The sequence below is a fragment of the Sceloporus occidentalis genome, unplaced genomic scaffold, assembly GCF_023333645.1.
Source record: "Sceloporus occidentalis isolate IW3139 unplaced genomic scaffold, rSceOcc1.0.p SCAF_270, whole genome shotgun sequence".
NCBI classification, from domain to species: Eukaryota; Metazoa; Chordata; class Lepidosauria; order Squamata; family Phrynosomatidae; genus Sceloporus; species Sceloporus occidentalis.
Window position 1 is genome coordinate 449,791 of NW_028317250.1, and position 21,481 is coordinate 471,271.

At 44.2% G+C, this 21,481-nt stretch overlaps 1 protein-coding gene across 1 annotated transcript in view; it reads right to left on the reverse strand.

The window, feature by feature from the left end:
• Nucleotides 1–1,866: 1,866 nt before the first annotated feature.
• Nucleotides 1,867–21,481, reverse strand: part of LOC149275707 (secretion-regulating guanine nucleotide exchange factor-like) — a 31,316-nt gene continuing 11,701 nt past the window's right edge. The window contains exons 10-11 of the mRNA XM_089504408.1: nucleotides 10,332–10,368; nucleotides 1,867–2,042 (exon numbers count right to left, since the gene is read on the reverse strand). Of these exons, the coding sequence (XP_089360534.1) occupies nucleotides 1,867–2,042; nucleotides 10,332–10,368 (213 nt within the window). The remainder of the gene's footprint in view (nucleotides 2,043–10,331; nucleotides 10,369–21,481) is intronic.

Sequence of the window (21,481 nt, forward strand, 5' to 3'; positions counted from 1 at the left end):
GCTATTTTTACAGCGCATTTTGACCTACGTGCCATGAAACTCGTTCTTCAAGTCATGTGTCTAATTACTGCGAATCCTGCTCTGTGCGAAGACCTTCTCCCAAGAGCCCAAAACCATTTACGAAACAAGTTGCACAAAAGTAAAAAAAAAAAATATTTATATTTATATATATATATATATATAAAAACATCACCCCAGACGGAGGATAACTGCCTGGCGAGTTCTGGTTATATATCAAGGAATGAGAATGTATTGTGTTATTAAAAATATTCAAATGCTTTACTTAGAAGGTGGTAGATAAGTGGAACAGCCTCCCAGCGGAAGTGGTAGAGGGTAATACAGTGAGGGTATTAAACATGCATGGGATAGACATACGGCTCCTGAATCTAATACGAGACCAACGACTGATTAAGGTTTGAGTCTTTACAGCAGGAGAAACGGGCGACTCGATGGGGGCCGGATGGGGCCAATCCGCAGGGAAATTCTATATTTCTATGTTGAATAAGCAAAAAAAAGTTATGCTGTGTATACACATTTATTATACTGTCCTGTTTATATTTAACATGGTTATTTTGTTGGTCATGCCGATCGCATCATCGTCTTATTATTGTAATTATTAAGTCATGGAAAATGCTTGGTTGCCGCGTAACACGAAAGCAGCTTCCTAAAGGTTTCTTTAAAGTGCCATCGATTATTTAACGATACATTATACAGGGCCAGCTCAGCCCTTCCCGCAGGAGAAGCTCCCCAGGGTCAATGCTTTATAATGAAGAATGAAGATTTAGGCACATGGAACGTTCAGCTCTAATCCCTGTTTAGTGAATAAGCCCCACTCTCCTTTCTCTACCTGCAGTGATGAGATGGAGCTGCTTTGTAACGCAGTCAGGTAAGCGTCTGAAACAGCTGTCAAAACACGTGAGTAATCTGATTGTGTTAGTGGAACTTTGCCAAATCGTTAATCATATCGTCTGCCTGTATGGGGGGGGGGGGCAGCAACATTTTTAGCAACATGAATGTGTGTAACGTGCAAAGCAGAGTCCTAAGTAACCGCAAACGAGCAACCGAATAATAATGACTAAAAACGCCGTGGTTCTTCTCGGCTGTGAGAGCGCACGGCTCGGGTTTAATCCAATCTCAGGTTGGGGACACGGAATACCGGCTTCTAGGTTTGTATCTTGACCAACGACGTGGCCACCACACGGAGAAACGATCGCATTGAATGCATGGAGCTGGAAATATTATTTTTGGAAACCACGGGAATTTAGTAATAGTTCACATCCAAGAACAGGATTACTGAATAGCGTGATTTACGTATAAAGAGCGAGTCTTGGTGTAGCCACCAATGGAATGTTTCGGATTGCGACGCATAATTAGTCTTTATACGTAACACCCAAGAGTTCCTCGTACTTTGCCAAAAGAGACAAAGTGAGGATAACTGGTCTCCATTCTATTGATACATGGGGGTTAAACACCTCTTCCTACTTCATCTCACTCTCTATAGCGCTCTGATTTTAACATTATCTCTCACAAATCCACACTAACACTTTTGAAGACATCTGCCCAAGCTCCACCATAACGTGTCCAGGTTCCACCATGGACCACATGGACTTATATCACTGATCAGCTATCGTAATGTTGGACTTGAGGACTCGGGGCTCCAATGATATGGTGACTGTATATCCCAACCATATTTTAAACCGTAATCCTTAACAGACACTCGAGAAGTTCAAAAGGTCTAAAGCAATATGTCGGGTTAAGTCTGTTTATTGCATTGTTGGGATGTGATACATGACACCATTGGAATGAGTTGTGGACAGTTCGTTCCCGACGTTCTTCTTTACCCGAGCAGCCCCTGGACATATAATTTCATATAATCTGACCTGAGGTTCTACCAAGAGTCATGGAGTGTCCGGCTCCGCATCCAATCAGCTTGATATCCAGAGACACCGGGAGGCGGATCGCCGTCGGAACCGATACGTCGGTCTCCGATCCGTTACCGCACATCCCGTGCTCATTCCATCCCCACGAATATACCTTTTTCCCTTAAAGAAAGAAAAAAATAGGAAATGTGTTAAAAAGCTGCGAATATCTTGTGTTATCGTTCTTGAGGGTCGTAGGGCGAGTGGGTCAAGCAAGACCCACAGTCATTCCGGCCTGTGGGTGATCGGAGTTGTAATTCGATGGTAGTTATGAGGACTCGGGTTACGTAGGGACCCAAAAAATGTACACAGGTCGACAGATTGGGCCGTTCTTGGGGGGGTTGGAAGCGTGTGTCGAAGCCTGTGTTCCGACCGCCGCCGAACTGCTGTTGGAAGCAAAACTGAAATGACACGAATAGCATCCGACAGGCTGGACGGGAATTCTATTTTTGTAGCCGACTGTATGAATACGGATAATGCTCGCTGATTCCGCGCTCGCCAACGAAGGCTTTCGGAAGGATATTTCCCATAAAAACGGAAAAATACTTGATACTAATTGATACAAATAACATACGGTGCGTTCCGAGACAATAAACCTTCCCTAACCACCTAGAATTACAATTCCAACTTACCGGCAGGCGTTGAAGGACCCGGGTTGATTACCGTTGGCCGTTAATTGGGTTAATTCATTAAACCAGTATTTACAGGAGAGCTGAACCTTTCGCTATCCGTTATGAGCTGGCCCTGCATGATGTATAGTTAATACGGGGAGGTTCCTCCAGGTCATTTTAAGAGGCTCGTTTGGGTCAGCCCTTTATAACTCCCCCAAAACCAGATCTTTAATTACCCCTCATTAAAGTGCAGAGCCGGATTTAAATGAATTTGGATCGATGGCGTCATGGCTACCCTCGCCATGTATGTAAATAATCCCGTTTATTATTAATTTGCCCCCAAATCTTGCACGTTCCTCTTTGATGGGGTTCGAAGTCCGATTTAAATCCCGATGACAGACGGTTACGTCCAAATTGAATGCTCTCCCCGAGAAAGGAAGGAGCACATCGCTGGAAGCCACTCCGGTCTCTGAAAAACGCAGATAACCCTCTTCGCTGAGCGCAGGCTTTTTACGAGAGATCGAATCGTAGCCCAAGCGCTCTCCGTATAACGTGAGTCCAAAGGCTTTCATCGTTACTGCAACAGCCGATAAAGACCATTAACCTATATATTCCATTAAACAAAGGCAAAGCTACAAAAAACGTGTCTTTTTCTCTCCCCGCTAACACCAGCAGCGTTTCAGTGCATTCAGGTAGAAAGATAGAATAGATCGGCCCCCATTCGGCCCCCGTCTAGTCGCCGTTTCTCCTGCTGTAAAGACTCAAACGTTAATCAGTCGTTGGTCTCGTCTTAGATTCAGGAGCCGTATGTCTATCCCATGCATGATTAATACCCTCGCTGTATTACCCTCTACCACTTCTGCTGGGAGGCTGTTCCACTTATGTACTGCCCCCTCAGTAAGCTGGGTATTCTGCATACAAGGTTCATGCTCCACTCCTGATCCTGGCGGATGGGTTGAGCCAAGAGATTCTGGAGCACATGAAGGCCAGCGGGTCTTTTGACAGCAAATCTCATATAAAAAATGACCTCAAAAGGCTTTAAAGGGCAGAGAATGAGGTCAAGATTTTTATGCCGTCGACGGCAACCACTGAGGTTAATAGAACTGAGATCTATTTTTACCCTGGGTGCCTTAAAAAGGGCTCCTGAGCTCTGATGATTTGGGGTAATTAATTATTCCTCTAGGCCGACGAGGAGGCTATACCTCTAACAACCCTCCTGGGGGGGATCCCGTGGCCTCTGTGTCTTTAACATTAAAACTGGAGCGGGTCCATCTAAAATGTCATCAACCCCCGAGATATATTTTAAAGAAGCGGGGCGAATGCCTTTGGTTACAACTTTTGGGCATCAGAAGAAGAAGAATTTGCCCCGGTTAAGTGTCATTAAAAATACATGCAAATTATGCAAATTATGGAACACGGCGCACCTGCCTTCAGCGAAACAGCCACTGATTTTAATGTATTTATTTTCTGATCAGGAAGGGTAATTTGGGTTAGAAACAGGCAGTTTCATTCCACGTTGCAGCTGTCTGATTTGCTCGTCTCTAACTAGCGGCATTGCCGATGCACTCAAAGGATGCTAATTATATGATTATTTAGAGATGATTTTTCATGAGGATTTTTTTTTCTGATAACTTACCCGTTGTTTTTTTTGTAAGAATTAGCATTTTAAAAAAAGGAGCCAAAGCATTCATAAAAGATACAAAAAAAAATGAGATATAAAAAAAATACCAGGTGAACACCATCATCCGAGAAACCTTATTGGCCAAAAAGATGCTAAAAGATCGCTGTACACACATCTAATCACGCTAACACTGCCATAAAGGTAATGGCGGCGTTAAATGCCTTTAAGGAGCTAAAAAGTCTTAGGGTTAGTAAGTACTGACCACTTAAAGGCCTGAGGTCCTATACCCCACCTTCGTAGTCTTGTGTGCCCATAACCTTCTCATATTTTGGGACAGGGCACTACTAAAAAAAAATATAATAATAAGGTTTTGGGGGAAAATAATAAAAAATTGTGCCGAGGCTACATATCAAGAAAAGAAAATGGGGTGACTTTGCTGTTAAGGTCTTCCTCGACTATCCCGATACATTGTGAGAACAGGTTCTATGAGCCGCTACTCCGAAACGTCGGGAGAAAGGGTTAACGCGTCCCGCGGTTTTCCAAGTCAGTAAGCACGTGGCTTATCACTCAGTCAGGCTACAGGGAGCAGCGGAGCGGCATAATTCAATCTGCGGCACCGACCCAAGCGAAAGTATTTTTAGTAATGAATAGGCGAAGGATGCAGAATGGCAGAGCGATGAATGAACAGCCATCTCCTTCACACAGGGGACGGGTTTCACAAAGCCCCATCTTCTAGGTAGAGGTTTCGGAGGGCCGCCGCGTTGTAAATCACGTGGTTGGGAACACACTGAATTTGTCACTTGTATCCCCTCTGGCTTCTCTAGAAATAAACCTTCGCTAAATGCGTTGTCAGTAGGATTTCTCCACCCAACCCGCTGCTTCCTCCAGATGGGACCTGATGCCTTCAGGACCACGTCGGGCATCCGGTCTTCCCACAGCCCTTAGCTTGCAGAACGTCGAGCAAAGGCTATTATTTAATAATAATAAATAAAATTCACACTAAGCTTAGTTACTTTCTAAATTCCATTTGTGTTTAGGATACAATGTTTCTAAACGCATCACTGCCATTCCTTGATACAACTGACCAAAGTTTGACTTTCCATATATCTCCATTTTATATTGGCTTATAATATCATATTTCATTTTTTTATTCAAATTTTCTCTTCTTTTTTCAGCTTTTTTTTTGGAATGCACCAGTTTGTATCAAAATAAATAATAAGTAAATATAAAATAATATCTGATTTATGTATCATGTAAACCAGAGACATTTAAAGGCCAGATTTCAAATATCGGGGTAGAACAAAGTGGGTTTGGTTGAATGGGAGCCCCATCCAATTTCTTCTATACCCTTTCCAGTTATGCCATTGCCTACTCACAATGTTTTATCTGTTTATTTTGTATTATTATTATTATTATTTTGTATTTTTTTATTATTATTTTTTATAATTTTTTTTGTTATTTTTTATTATTATTTTTATTTTTTTATTATTTAAAAAAAAATAAAAAATTAAGGAACGCTTAGGAAGACGTGTCAAATTATCTATACGGAGGTTACAGAGGCAAAGCATAAAAGGGTTAAAGTATTTCTAGAAATCTAAGCTTTCTATCACAAGATCTTTCAGCAGATGTGCGATCGATACCGATTCTCTGGACACTTTGCCATCTGACCTTGAGACTGCGCTGTGATTTCTCGACTGTGCCAGATTCTCATACACTAAATTACATGCGCGGATTTACAGCTGTGACGGGGCTCGGCTGGCTCCTCTCATTCCGCGCGGTTACAATTAAACCTCTGAATGCTTCGTTTTTGAATGTGCTCATTCACGTTTCTTTCCTTAACTGCGCAGCATGCTACAAATATTGATTGCATTATTAGTTTTCCTCTTTTTGGGGGTTTTGCATCAAAAACGCTGGTTTGAACGCAAAACAAAACAAAGGAATAAAGATTTTGGTGAAAAGTAATACTTTCCTTGTTGACGTTATCAGCTTCGATGCTTTGATAACGTTTAATGCTGGGATAATTACGATCATTGCGTATGGATAATATACGCGAAATGCAAAGTTAACCCGGCATCTGGCAGAAACCAGAGTTAGATGGAAAGTATAAAGCTGAATTAAACAGCTGGTCTGACGTCAATGACTTCGACTGAACCAGAATGCGAGATTCCAGAACGCGGACGCTGTGCGGACCACCAGGCAGGGGCCGCTCGGTTATAGAAATGGCTTAGACAATGGGTAACATTAAACTATACATTATGCGGATAGAATTCCTGGGAATTGCGTAGCTACCGAGGGAAAAATATAGTCTTCTAGCCCAAAATGTAACACGCATCCTCTGGCACGATGAGAAAACTAGTAGACGAGCTGTTTTATTACTTGCAGTGTCTGAGGGTCTGCTATTCCCTCCATGACGGTGGATTAAAAAATAAATTGTTTAAAGATCTTGGGTGAACGGGGCAGCTTTGAAGCACGGGGTCTGCATGGACTATAGGCAACTGCTGTTAAGAAAAGGGGGAAACGGCTGGAAATGTGGGACCTCGGACAGTTATAACGCTCTCCATCATGAAACTGTAGACGGCGTTTAAAGAGTAGTGGAGGTCCCCAGTTGAGGCGTTAAAGCCGTCAAGACAAATATTGGTGAAGGACTGGTAACAGAAGTAAGGACTGGCTTGCTTTTTTGTTGTGGATATGTAGATGTCATAGAATGAGAAGATCAGGGCCATGTCTTCCAGAAACCTGGCACCTGCCCAAAGTCCCCGGCATTTAGCTGCCGCTTGGCGCAGGAGGGGCTGTCGGATCAGCAGGGTTATCTCTTTGGCCCTTTCGGATCACCCATTAGGTTCCTTTAGGGAATGAGATATCTCAACAGAAAGTAGATGGCACGGTACGGATCAAATGATACTTTCACGTCCCTAAATATTAACCTTTCGGCAAACCAGAAAGGAGCGGAGAAATGTATGGTGTACCCTCTCCTCCTCTGGCTCTCAAAGTGTTAAGCAGTCCTGAAGGCCAGTAACTCCATATATCGATACATTATGTATTCAATTCCGACTGCTTTCAACGACGGGTCCCATTGCAGTGAATGAAAGTCAGTCTTCGCAATTCCCGTTGCTATGGTATTAATCAATATTAAAGTCTATTACATTCTGAATACTTTTTGAGTTAATCACTGCTCGCCAAAAATCTTCGCATTCTCTTTTCGCGTCCACTTTTTACACTCTATACAAAAAAACAACGACGGCAACATCTCTGCTTTGTAACAGCTTAAAAGAAGCCAATTTCTGGTCTAAAATTTATTTAATTATATAAAAAAAAAGTATTTAAAAAAAAAAATGTTCTTGTCCCCAACACTTGTCTCGATGTCTACTGAATCCACCAACCTGTGAATTCCGAATCTTTACTGCTCTTACTGTTAACTATGTTACAAATGTTCAGTTTAATAAAGACATGGAAAATATGACCAGATATCATTGTGAAAATTGGAGGAACGTACTGATCTAAAACCAAATTCTCTATAAATGATGTTTTTCTTTACATTAAGAGTTAAAATCTTTTATTTAATAACACTGCCCCTTTAAAGCTGTTTCTTTAACGAAGCTCGTTCCCTTTGATGAAGGTGAATTCTCCTTTCTTCGCTCTCCAGGGATGACTGTGTCTCCTCCGTATAGCCCGGTTGATGAATATGTCCCCGGAGAGATAATTGTATTGACATTGAATATATTAGCGTGAAAGTTGTCACATTTTATCGTAGGTGACACCTTCCTGGGACAAACAAAGGACTTTTAATGAAGATACTTTGTAAAAATACATTGTGTCAACAAAGATGGTGACTCAAGAGAACAAATTCAGTATTTTTCTACAAAGAGGTAGAGTAGATGCTTTCACGTACGGAAGGTTTGAGGGTCCTGCGGAAATAAAATTAAGGTCACTTAACCTCAGACCGGAGGACTTTATCAGGGTCTAGGGACTGATCCCCAGAGAAGACGAAGCCCAAGTCTGGGAAAGATTGTGGGGTGGCCTTTTGTGATGCCATGTCATGCAACCACATCGGTCATGGCGCTGGTGACCACTCCTAAAACTGTCCTGACCAAATTGGATCAGTTGGCAATGCCCCACCTGGACCTGGCACATTGGTCGTCCTATTGCCTCCTCTGCTGCCCCCCCCTTAACTGTTTGATTGTCCACAGAGGAGGCAACAAATTGTGTTAAAATGTCACAAACGTCTTGGAAATATTGTGGCAAAGAGTGACAGCTATCAAAGGCAGGATGCTCTTTCTTAAGAGGGGAGAGTATTTTCCTTGTGTGATGTCACCTACAATGTAAGAATTTTATGGAAGAATGGTGTTTAGGGGATTATCCTGTGTCCCGGGGGGGGGGTCACTGGAGTCATCTACCATGGATTGTTGTCTTTATTACCACTAGACTCAAAAGCCACAAGCCGTCTGTGGCTTCCTAAAAGTAAAAGGCTATGGGGATGGGATTTAAGGGACATGTTTCACGGGCGAGGTACTGTGTCAACCGTTTATGGGTGACCTCATATGTGCTACCTGTACCTGTTTATATACAAAAGGAAACTACATAGAACAAGGACACAATGTTTTATTTGTATGCTTTTATCTTGCCTTTAATAAACTAAAGAGCTACAAAATATATTATTATCACTTAGAGAAGGAACGAGTTCAGTGTATACTTTGTATCATTACACAGCTTTATGTTCTGTCCTTTCCTATACAGACTAACCCTATTTAAATATTTCCACCCCGGTGAGAAAGCCATGATGTAGGACACGTCTCTGCTATGGCCCTGCCACGTCTCGCAGCGCTGGATAATCCGGGGGAGACAAAATAAGAGAAGGGAAAAAATTCCCTCGGCCCCAGCAGGATCTTTCATGTATAATTAATGAGGAAATAGATTACCAATAAGAGGCTCTGTGCTTGTCACCTGTACGGGCAGCACGGCGTATATCAGAGCGTCGTCAACACAATAAGAGCGTCATAAAAAAACGAGAGACGTGCTTTATGGCTTCCTCCTTGAAAAAGACAGCTGAGCAGGCGAGGAGGGGACCGGGGGATACGATCAGCCGTCATCGCGTTCCCAAAAGAGAGAGAGAGAGATCTGAGTTCTAGAGCCTCGCGCTCGTCTGTGATCGGGGTCACGGAGACACGGCGTGGACATTCGGTGGCAGTAAATGCCAAAAAGCAAAATCTCTTCTAATCGCAATCCGCAAAACGCAGACGCAAAGCTGGATCTTTTGGGGCTTAGCCCGTTTTTTTTTGGGTCATAATGGTCGGTGATGTCATGATGGTCGGTGATGTCATGGACGGTACAGAATGACAGTACAGAAGAAGAGTTGAGACAGGGGCATGCGACTCCTGTGTCCGCCACTATCCGCTGGGGCCTGACTTCACGGGGAACTGACGGGTGCCGGCCAGAGTCATGTGATCGCTGTGATCACCAATTACAGCTCTTCCATCGCTAGGGTACAAAGTACCTTCTACTGACATTTGATAACGGAGTCGTAGTCTTAATCCTTAACTAATAATGAGCCTTAATGCTCTGTTTTATGCCCCCTGTAGGGCAATTTACCCCCCCCCACACACACACACTCTCTGTAGATTGTCAGCTCTTTTGTGCCAGGCTCTCCCCGCCTTTTGTTTCCATAAATCCAAATTGCCACGTGATGCACTACTTGTTATGTCCTCATTGTACAGCGCTGTGGAATATGATGGCGCTACACATAAATAATAATACTGCAAGTTCTCGATAGAATGAACGGCCGCATAGAGAAGAAACCAATCTAGAACACCGGCTTTCGCCTCTCCCACATCCAGGCCGCACAAGGACGCCGTCGGGTTAAAGATAAATTGTATCAACGCTCCAGAGATGTCAGAAAACAAAGAGGCTTTTAATGACATGGGGAGGAAAAAGAGAAATGAATATGCTTTCAAATGAGCTATTAAAATAGGTCATTTTGCTTTCCTGATGAAGGTGTTGGTGGCCTCTGCTCACCACGGGGCTCAGCCTTCAACCCTTCGGCATCTCCTATGTATTTACAGCTAATCAGGCCGTATATATTGTTACCGGGATTCATGTATAATAAATGGGTTATCCTTAAACCACAACGACGTGCTACATGTTTGAGACAGAGTTAAATTAGAAAGAAGAAGCCAAAAGACTCACCGCATAAGGCTAAATTATGTTCAGATCCACAAGCGATCTACGGGAAAAAAAATAGAATGTATGTAAATGTTTACAGAAATGTAACATTCCGCCAATAAGTTACCATATCATACGACAAAAAATGAAACATCAAAAGAATCACTTCTCTTTCTCCGCGATTCGTCTGCAATATTCTGGCCTCTTAAAGTACTTCCGCAAAAGGGCAGAGCCACCATGGGGACAGCCTCTCCTTTCGTTCCTCCAATCAGGGGAGAGGCTGTGCGCGGATGCTCCGCCCTTTCGCGGAGGTACCTGGATAAGAGAGCTGATATCAGAGAGAAACGGATGAAGATAGAAGACAGAAGAACAAAAAGAGGCAATAGAAGTAGAGCAGCGGAAAAGAAGACAGGGATACGGAAGCGGTAGGCGGAGAAGGTAGGGAGACAGAAAGTGTGAGAGAGAGTGAATGAGAGTGTGAAAGAGAGCAAGATCAGCAACTTCACAAAAGGGGAGGAATAACTTAATGGGGAGAAATATTCATGTGGATCCCGAGAACATGAGGTTAATATAGTTGCTCCCAAATTTGATTTTGATTCAAATAAGTTGATAAGTGAAGTGAAGCTCAACTGAGTTTTGGGGGAAATTACTGGAACAGCCTTATACTGAGACACAGTGGTACAGTCTTATAGTAAGGACTCTGGCCTCCCCCTGTACAGACACATATTGGTACAGCCTTATTATGGTCTCCACCATTATACTTCCAACTTATACCACAGTCAAAGCTGGGAAGCTGTTCCATGTATCCACTGCCTTTTCTGTACCTTTAACATTTCCTAATTTAGAAAACCATTTTACAGATTACCAAAGACTAATGTGTCCTGCGTTAGTTAGGGAACCCGGCCCCCTTTTGCATCCTTCTTTCCATTTTGCAGAGCCTTGCCTCTTTCCCTCACGCAGAGTCTTTGGTTGCCTCACCCCAGCATCCAGGCAATGCAAGTACAACTCCCAGTGAAGTCATGAGCTTTATGCTTTATCTAACCCTTAGAAAAGAGCGCTAATTCCTTCCTGCTGAAGAGCTGTGAGCAGTTTACTTCGTCTCTGCCTCCAATCTCTTGCAAGGAGCCTTGCATTGCTTCCCTTCTCTTCGCAGAGCCTTGCGCTGACTCCCTTCTCCTAGCAGAGCCTTGCACTGCTTCCCTTCTCGTAGAGCCTTGCACTGCTTCCCTTCTCGTAGAGTCTTGCACTGCTTCCCTTCTCGTAGAGCCTTGCACTGCTTCCCTTCTCCTCGCAGAGCCTTCTGCCGCTTCCCTTCTCCTCGCAGAGCATTATGCTTTTCACCCTCCATTAGTGTTAATTTGGAATCACCTGTCTGATTATAGTTACTGAGATAACTGCAGTCTATTCTGACCCCACTGTCACGTGATGAGAGGGGAGTACGTTCCCCGCAGAGCACAACGCTGCGCACGAGACCCCCGACCTCAACAGGGAAATACACGGACGTAGCCGAGAGAACATGGAGTCTTTAATCGGAAGGGATACCTTTTACCGGGCCACCAATAAAAACATGTAGAGTCTCACGAGGTGCGATCTGATGACCCGAGTCTCCTAATTAGTTAATCTCACCCTATAAAGGACGACACGAATACAATGTAACAAAGAGCGTGATAATAAACCCAGCGCACCCAGCCCCACCGCGCCTGCGGCTAACGTCAGACTACACTGTAGCCATCGGGAACAGACAGAGCGTTGGAGAATCAGCTCTGACAATAAGGAAAGAATTCCGTGCGCTCCGTTCGCGGTTCCCGGCACTCCTGCGAGGACATCGCGGCCTCCTTTAATATCAACACTTGTTTCGAGTGCTGCCGTTTTAAAATGCAGAGCGCACAGCCGCGGCGCCCGCTCCCCTCTGGTGGCGGGGGGGCATCGGGAGCCATTTTCAAGCTGCACGGATTGGGGGGAAACAAGGGTTTAAAGGTCGCTTCCATGACAACACAGGAAAAAAAAGGGGGGGGGGTCTAGAGACTGAGAAACGCATGGAGGTCTCCGAGGCTTGAAAGCAACTGCAAAATGGGAACGAGGGGAGGGAGAAGCAGGAATAATGATCCTGGAAGTGGAGCACGGGCAGGGGGCAGAGAGCTGCCGAGCCGAGGGGTCTACTTAACCCTATGAGTGCATGCTCCTTCGGGGTCAGGGGGCTCAAAGCTCTCTTGGATTAAAATAGGCCGGGTGGATTTGGGATGGCCTGGATTCCAAAAGACGTCAGGAGAAGCAGATCAGCTCTTCTGCTGTTTTATCATTAAATGGCAGCTTTTTACTGCGGATATCACATAAGTGTGCAGACATACAGAAAGCGTAGGAGCTGTCAGACAGCCTGTGGTAAGGGCATCCCGGGGGTATAACCAAAGCACGCACCCCACTAACTTAATTAGCCATCTCACTGGCCTGGATCCAAGACAAGAACGAGAACTGATAGATAAGTGGAACAGCCTCCCGGCAGAAGTGGTAGAAGTGAATACAGCGAGGGAATTTAAAGACTTGATGAAGCCGACCTGCCGGGAGGTTTTAGGTTTCTCTGCCCTACAGCGGGCAGAATTTTAAGGTGTGGATCCTTCAAGTGCGCCTCCGAGACACGCAAGGATCATACATTTTGCTCCCCAAGTCACATGTAGACTCTTACGTGCCTTACGTGAGACATTTAAACACGGCAGACTGGAACATGTTACAGATCATGACCGCAACCTGTGATCGGGTCTGAAACAGGGGCATGAGATAAGAGTGAATTGTCGTAGACAGCCTGGGGCGGGACTGTTTATTTATTTATTTTTATTATTTTATTTATTTATTATTTTATTTTTAATTTATTATTATTTTATTTATTTTTTATAGCGCCAACAATTCCCGCGGCGCTTCTTACACTCCGTACATTTAAAGGGTTCTGTCAAAACTAGAGCTGACCGACTAAGGCGAACCGATACATTAAGTAAAGAGGGCTCGGCTCCTAAGCTTACAATCTAGAGGGTCTGTGGGTGTATAAGAGACTGACCTTTAAATTAATACATGAGACCTGGAATACTAGTATGTAGTAAATGAAGCCCCCCCCCCCACATCAGCGGGTAAACATCTCAGCCTTTATCAACTCAACTCTATAAAATCTTCCTATTTTAGCCGCACGCAATAACCAGAAGCGGATTTAAGCATTTTTTTTTTATTTTATATATAAAACAGATTTATTTTATGGCCTGTGGGCTAATGTGACCTTTAGAAAATAAAAAATATATATAAAATTCTATATTTGGAACATGCTTTACAGCTCAAGCCCTGAAGGAAGTCTTCAATAAAACCAAGTCATCTGTAAAGAAACCGCTGGAAATAAATGTAGCGTCCGCGTGAAAACACCTGATTCCTAACAGACATACACTGCAGATGGGGAAAAAACAAACATTTATTTTCAGTGGGAAAACTGAATTAAATCCCGTATGAATTGAAATGGTCAGGAAGAGCGTGTAACATAAGAGGTTTTACTTTACTGAGAGGGTGGTAGATAAGTGGGACAGCCTCCCAGCAGAAGTGGTAGAGGTTAATATAGTGAAGGAGTTTAACCATGATCGGGATAGACATACGGCTCCTGAATCTGAGTTTTCTATTTAAAGCTAGGGCGCGTGTATTTAACCCATGTGTAGACAAACTGTACATTTTCCATAGTTCTGAAGTTTGGGGTCACTGAGCTGTTTTCATGGAAAACAAGAGAATTTCTGGCTGTAACATAATTACAAATTTAAAATTAGCTTTTAAACTTAAACTTGGATTAGCGAACACAACATGCCATTGGAACACAGGAGTGATAAAGGGCCATTGGAACACAGGAGTGATAAAGGGCCATTGGAACACAGGAGTGATGGGAGTGATAAAGGGCCATTGGGACACAGGAGTGATGGGAGTGATAAAGGGCCATTGGAACACAGGAGTGATAAAGGGCCATTGGAACACAGGAGTGATGGGAGTGATAAAGGGCCATTGGAGCACAGGAGTGATGGGAGTGATAAAGGGCCATTGGGACACAGGAGTGATAAAGGGCCATTGGGACACAGGAGTGATGGGAGTGATAAAGGGCCATTGGAACACAGGAGTGATGGGAGTGATAAAGGGCCATTGGAACACAGGAGTGATGGGAGTGATAAAGGCCATTGGAACACAGGAGTGATGGGAGTGATAAAGGGCCTCTGTACGCCTATAAAGTACAACATGCGCAGAGGAATTGTGGGAAATGAAGTGAAATTTGCATAAAATAGTTCTCCTGAAAACAAAATTTAAAATCTGCCGCCTGACGTTTAGTGCCGCTGATTGGCTGCTTCCCGCAGGCAATCAGCAGCAGGAAAGGACTCCTATGGAAATAATTGGGGGCGCTTGCTGCTTGCCAGGTGATTGCCGGGAAGTATATCACATGGCATGATTGGCCAATAGCTGGGGGGACCCCACGGACATTTAAAGGGACTACTCATTAGCATTGAAGCGCATGTGATGGCTGGAGGGTCCCTTTAAAGACAGAAGAACCTATCAGTTATGCTTTTTTCTCTTCTAACATAGTTTGGCAGCCACGGGGTGTATCCTGAAGCCCCCCGCCGGTGATTTATTACAGGGTCTCAGTTTATGAAATGTAACCGTTTAATCGAACCGTATCAACGACGCAGTAATAAGGAGTAAAAAAAAAAAGAAAAATAATAAAAACACTTAATATTCAAAAAATGCAACCCTTTCTTCAGAGTCTGCGCTCACAAACGAGGTTAATGCGATTGTGAAGCTGGGACTGTCGGAGGGGCGGCGTGACTCACGGCTGGCGCTAAAACGCCTTTACAACCCCGTTATTAATCCAAAAATAATACGACTTTATCGCCTCGTGAATCATGTTTCAAAAATAGCGACGGGGAATACCTGTCCATGGAGCAGAATACAGATTACCCGCTCCGCGTCTCGTCCCCGACACTGGGGGGGGGGGGGTATTTTTATCTGGTTAGCATATCTTCTTATTCCTCCCCGCCAACACCCTGGTATTTAAAGTTTTTTTTTTTCATTTTAAGCTGACGGTGGTGACGTCAGCCCGTTACAGCCTGGTAATTAGTATAACGAGACAGCCCTGTGCCTTTATAGGAAATAAGAACGGGGAGGAAAACCTTCTCACGTCAGACGAAGGGATTCCCTCTGATATAACGGACTCCTAACCTAACGAAGAAATAAATCTGTCGGCGATACTCATTAAGTCCACGTATTAGAAGGAGCCGTCGGGTTCCCGTGTGGATCGAGTAATGACGGGGTAAGGGATCTCTAGAGGGGCATTAAGACCGCGACTGTTGCCCCTGGGTGTCCATACCGGCCGTAAAATGACGAAACCTCAAGACGGATCTGTTCCTGGGTCTGTGGAGATTATCACGACGGGATCGGAAACCTTTTAACCAATCAGAGGTGGCGTCTGACGCCCGCATCGAGGCCGCGGGGAATATCCGGGCAGATCCTCGATGTTATCACTCGTATTATTATATAGCGAGAGATACAATGTTTTCTTTATTTAACGGTTTCTCCATCCTAGGCGGTCCTTGGGAAGAAAAATGATCCGAGGGGCCAAACCTTCTCCCTTGCGTGCAGGAATAAGAAAAGCCAAAATATAACGTAACAGAAGAACGGGGGTCCGAGGGTCTCCCTCTACCTGGAAAAAACATCCACTGGTGGAAAAAGAATGAAGGGCGCTACTGATGTCTACGTCTTCCCATTGTCTGTTGGGTAAAGGTGTCGTACGTTGTGCTGCTAAAACATATGAGGGTCTACTGGGCAGATTTGCCCACCCTTTGGCTGAGGGTCCACACACTGATTTGACGACCTTTGCTATGGTTAAGGGGCCGCATGCCATAGATGATGGTTCACGTGCTGATTTGCCCACATGGAAGAGGGTCCATGACGTGATGTGCCCACCACAGATAAGGGTCCACATACTGATTTGCCCACTCTGCCATGGAAGAGGGTCCATGACATGATCTGGCCAACCCGCAGATGAGGGTCCACATACTGGTTTGCCCACCCCAGACGAGTGTTCATGTGCTGCCACAACGCCATGGAAGAGGGTCCATAAGATTTTATGGCCCACCCCATGACAGATGAGGGTCCACATACGGATCTGCCCCCCTTTGCCATAAAGAATAAGCCCAAGCATTAGACTTCTACACCTGCGTTACACAGACACGTCTCTTTAGTTCTGCCGTTTCTCCGCCGGTATCGGATGCTGTTCCGATCGGGAATTTATTGCATTAAACGCGATTCAGCGATCGTCCGCGTGGAAATCCAGCGTTTCTTCTTCTCCCTCCCTTAAGATTCTGTACATTCCGGTCCTGAACATACAGACTCCGAGCTGCAACCTCCTGCGGTTCCAGCTGCAATGCTGCAGAACACGACATCATACATGTTTCCTTAGCAACAGGAGGTAAATGATGCCATCAGATGGGTTCATTAACGGAGGGTACGGGCCATTAACGGTTAATTCTAGAACCACTGCGTCGGAGGGACTGGAAACTCAATACAATGGGAATCTTCTGGTTTCTTCGGGGGGGGGCATTTTCAAATGTTCGGAATCCACGGATTTCATTCCTGTCTCCCGAGGAACATCGGAGAACGTCTTCTCGCTGCGGAGGGGACGCCTTACGTGGAACGAAGTGGCAAAAGAAAATGGAAATGAACCTCGAAGCCCCCCGAGAGATAGATTGGTGATTCTCGGGCATTGTGGGATTTTCCTGGACGTGTTTAAACGGGGTATTTCTTAAGATTGGAAGCATTTAACCCCTTGAGGACAACAGGTTGTCCTTGAACCCATTAATGACAATGCATTGTGAGCCTTTACATGCACAGGCTTTGTCATTAAGGGGTTAAAGGGAAAGAGATTGTTTAAAAAAGTGGCAAACGGCAAACGATACAATGTGCCGGCTGATATTTGCTATTATGTATCTATTTTGATACATTTGATATTCATTGATTTATTATTGATCTGTAAATCTTAAATAAAATGAAGAATAAATACAAGAGATTCTGGTCCTTATTTATAGTTTAAGGGGGGGGGGGGTTCTGGTGCAAAAGTGACATTTTCACCATGGCAACCAGAGGAATGTTCCTGGTAAGTGGGCTATTTTCAGAATTACCCTTTTTCATACATAAACCATATTGTTCTTAAAATCCAGTTTCTTCTTCATTTTTGTTAGGGCAGAAAGGCGCTCGGGCAAAGGCGATGTGCAACCCACCCAACAGTGAGTGATGGGGGGGGGGTCATTAAAGTGATGCTACGCCTTATGGGGGGGGTTACAATATGGAAAGTGGGCAGGTTGATCGAATTCTCGCGTAGAAGGAAAATAGCAATTAAAAGGGACGCTCCAGCTGTTAAGTTACCTTGGGGAGAAGCTGCAGCTCCAGAGCATTTGCGTGTAGGGAGACAGGCCATATCTTCCGCACGACACATAGGGTGGGGAGAATGGGACCACTTTCCAGTTTTAAAGTTATTTGATAGTAATAGCGCTACGGAATCTGCTAGCGCTCTATATATAAATGTAATCTCTTTAAAGACGGACAGTGCATGGGCTACAGGTAAGTACCGGGAGAGAAAAGGGATCTCAGTATATATATATATAGCTGGGAGAAGAGAGAGGGGATGAGACACTTAAATATTTAAAGAAGTTTATTCAAAGGAGGAGAAGCGTTAGAACAAGAGGCTGTGATCTCAAACTAGAGGGTCAGAGGCTTAGATGGAACGTAAAGATGTTTCTTTTACTGAGAGGGTGGTAGATAAGAGGAACAGCTTCCCAGCAGAAGTGGTAGCGGGTAATACATTGAGGGTATTAAACATGCATGGGACAGAGATACGGCTCCTGAATCTAAGACGAGACCAACGACTGATTAAGGAAAAACAGGCAGTAGATGCGGCCGAATGGGTCTGATCTGTCACCGAATTCTATGTTTCTAGTCTTTCAAAAGTTCCGCACGGAGAAAACATCTCCTTATTCACCGGCTCTGTCCTACAAAAAACTAAATCCTGTGACCATCATCATATTTACGGGCAGACAGCGAGACTATATGGAGACAGGAGAGGGGTAAAGTGAGGAGTCAGCAGAGAAGTCTCCGGAATACGGATCACTTACAGTCCCTCGCCAGGAACTTCAAACCTGGAAAGGGAAGCTTCGGTCTAAGTGACCGCCGCAAGTCATACCGGCGCATTCATCTTCCGCGACGCATATTTGGAGGGCGAATGTTAACGCTTTTTGTGACGGAGGGATGTGGTTGAGACATTTTCTGTATTACTGAATTTGATTCAAATTCTTATTTTTTTTTAAAATTATTATCTGCCTAAAGCAGAGGGTCAGGCGACGAACATCAAAAAGCAAGAGAATTTCAAACGCTCGAGATATCTTTTCAATTCGGTTGTGAATCATTTAGGACTGGAAGACTATTTCTTTTTTTTTCTTTTTTTTTACAAAATATTTCATTTTTTTCAGACTTTGGCTACGAGGATTAGAAGTTCACCACATAACGTTCCAAATTATAATAAAAAAAAAATAATAATAATAAAAATAATAATAATAATAATATGTAAATTATATATAGGCTTTTTAAAAAAAATCAATAAAACGCTTAAATATAGGAGGTTTTTTGTTTTTTTTTAACTGCATCCGAATTTTGCAAGTTTTGGTCGTTTCAAAAAACTAAATATTATGGATATCCCAACCGGATTATATATTTTCCACATCATTCATACGTTGGCTTGGTTGTTTTGAGCCAGACCACAATATAGTAATCATATTAGATTGATTTATCTCTTTGCTCCGGAGTAAATTTTAAATAAAACTAAGAATAAAGAGGCACTGGTTGTAATTGACAGCATATGGGGGGGGGGGGGACTTTCAAACTTTAAAAAGTGGTGTTATCACCATAGCAACCAGAAGAGAGTTTTTATTTTAAAAAATAAATGGAAAGGCCGAGGGAGCCGAGCTCCTAATATATGACCTAATCTTCCTATAATTAGCCACACAGGCATCGGTTTTCATTAATAAACGCGGCCGTGACTATGTTCCCGGACAATATGTCGGTAATTGATAGTGTTTTTTTTAAATCCCCCCCCCCCCAGAATATTGATTCTTCTCTTCGCGCAGTTAACGACCAGAAAAATTCTCGCTATTGATTTGCTAAAGCTGGTCGGCCATTTTTAAAGGGACACTGAATGTCAAAATGATGTCAAAGACAAGATCACGATGCATTCGGAAGGCAAACTTGTTCTGATTTCATACACTGTTGCAGCATTCCTGCCCTTAAGGTGGATTCATTTGGCTGCCCCGTAATAACAGAGGGTAACGTGGGGCGGATGGAGGTCTAAGGACACCCCTGATGGGGTATAAGAGGATGCTTTGAAGCTGCCACCTATGACATCATCTAATGATGTCTGTAATTATTTATGAAGTCATGCGCTGTGCATTTTGTGTTACGACACTGGATTAAATAGATAAAGCCCTTTTTTACGTGGTTGGGGTTCCGAGCTCCGGGTTACCTTACAGCAAACTATTCACATAAGAATGTTCCTGTTTTTCAGAAGTTTTGGGACGATCTAAGCCCTAAAAATGTTACTAGAGAGACGTCCCCCAAAGCAGCGAGACGCAGGGCCGGGGAGGTTCGCCTTTGGGTCTTGCCCACCACCGCAATGCATGTTATCTCCGCCAATATAACGCGGACGCCATGATGTTTCGATGCTCGTTAGTGGATTGGATGTGAGGTTTTAACCCTTTAGAAATGATGGAAGCCGGGAGGAAATACATTGTGTTTTACCCTTTATATATAATAAGACCCCCGTGCGGCCGGTTTTTGTGCACGGCGACCATACTCGGCATTCATTTTAACCTCTCTGAATGTCAAGCGTGAAACTATCGCACGCGGGGTATCGCATCACAGCCGGTGTCGCAGCAGGGAGACTCGCCAGTGGATTATCAGTAAGAATGTGAGCCACACGGATCCCCTGGAGACGAGCCGCTTGCTGGCTCAATGAATTTTGATATGACTTGTTAATATATGTCAAGATCAAAGCACCTGAAGAACAGAAGAGATGAATGCTGTGCTATATAGCATGAGAGACGTGAACAGCAATGTGTTTAAGATCAGGAGAGTTAAAGGAGCAGCGCCTAACGTCAGGAGAATTAAAGGTATCATGCCCAATGGGAGAAGACCTAAAGGAGCAGCATCTGATGACAGGAGAGCTAGAGGAGCAGCACGTAATGTCAGGAGAGATAAAGGAGCAGCATTTAAAGTTAGGAGAGTTAAAAGAGCAGCACATAATGTTAGGAGAGCTAAAGGAGCAGTCTAACATCAAGAGGGTTAAAGGAGCAGTGTCTGATGGCAGGAGAGCTAAAGGAGCAGCACATAATGTCAGAAGAGCTAAAGGAGCAGCGTCTGATGTCAGGAAAGTTAAAGGAGTAGCATTTAAAGTTAGGAGAGTTAAAAGAGCAGCACGTAATATTAGGAGAGCTAAAGGAGCAGTCTAACATCAAGAGGGTTAAAGGAGCCACGTCTGATGACAGGAGACTTAAAGGAGCAGCATGCAATGACAGTAGAGTTAAGGGTGCAGCATGTAACATGGGGAGAGCTTGAGGAGCGGCCCCTAATGTGAAGAGAGTTAACTTAAGGAGAGTCACTGCACGGTATATCGTGCCATCGGCGGGAGAATCATATACATGCTATATACTCCCAGGAAGTAAAGATCTCGATCTGTCACGTGTCACGTTCCGGGGCTCTTTACATGAATTCCCGCCGTGGCCTTGTGTGTTTGAGGACAGCTTCTTCTCTCAGCAGGCCGGGTATCGTTATAAAGCTAGTATTTACAGGCTGGGGAAGAGGTCAGAATAGTCTGCGGTGCGGGGAGTTCCGCGGTGTCACTTTAATCTGGCGTCTGTGGGAAGACGCGTCTGTCCTGCACCCGCTGTATAACCGGAGATTGGGTTACACAGACGCTTCGACCGTATGAACATGCGTGTGGGCCATGGCGGTACCTCCCGGGCCAGCGGAAGAAATCTCTGCGGATCGTGCAATATTCTGCGGCATCTTCGGACTAGAAGAGTATATAGTCTGCTACTTTAGCCTAAAAACAAGGATTTGTTAAGTAGGAA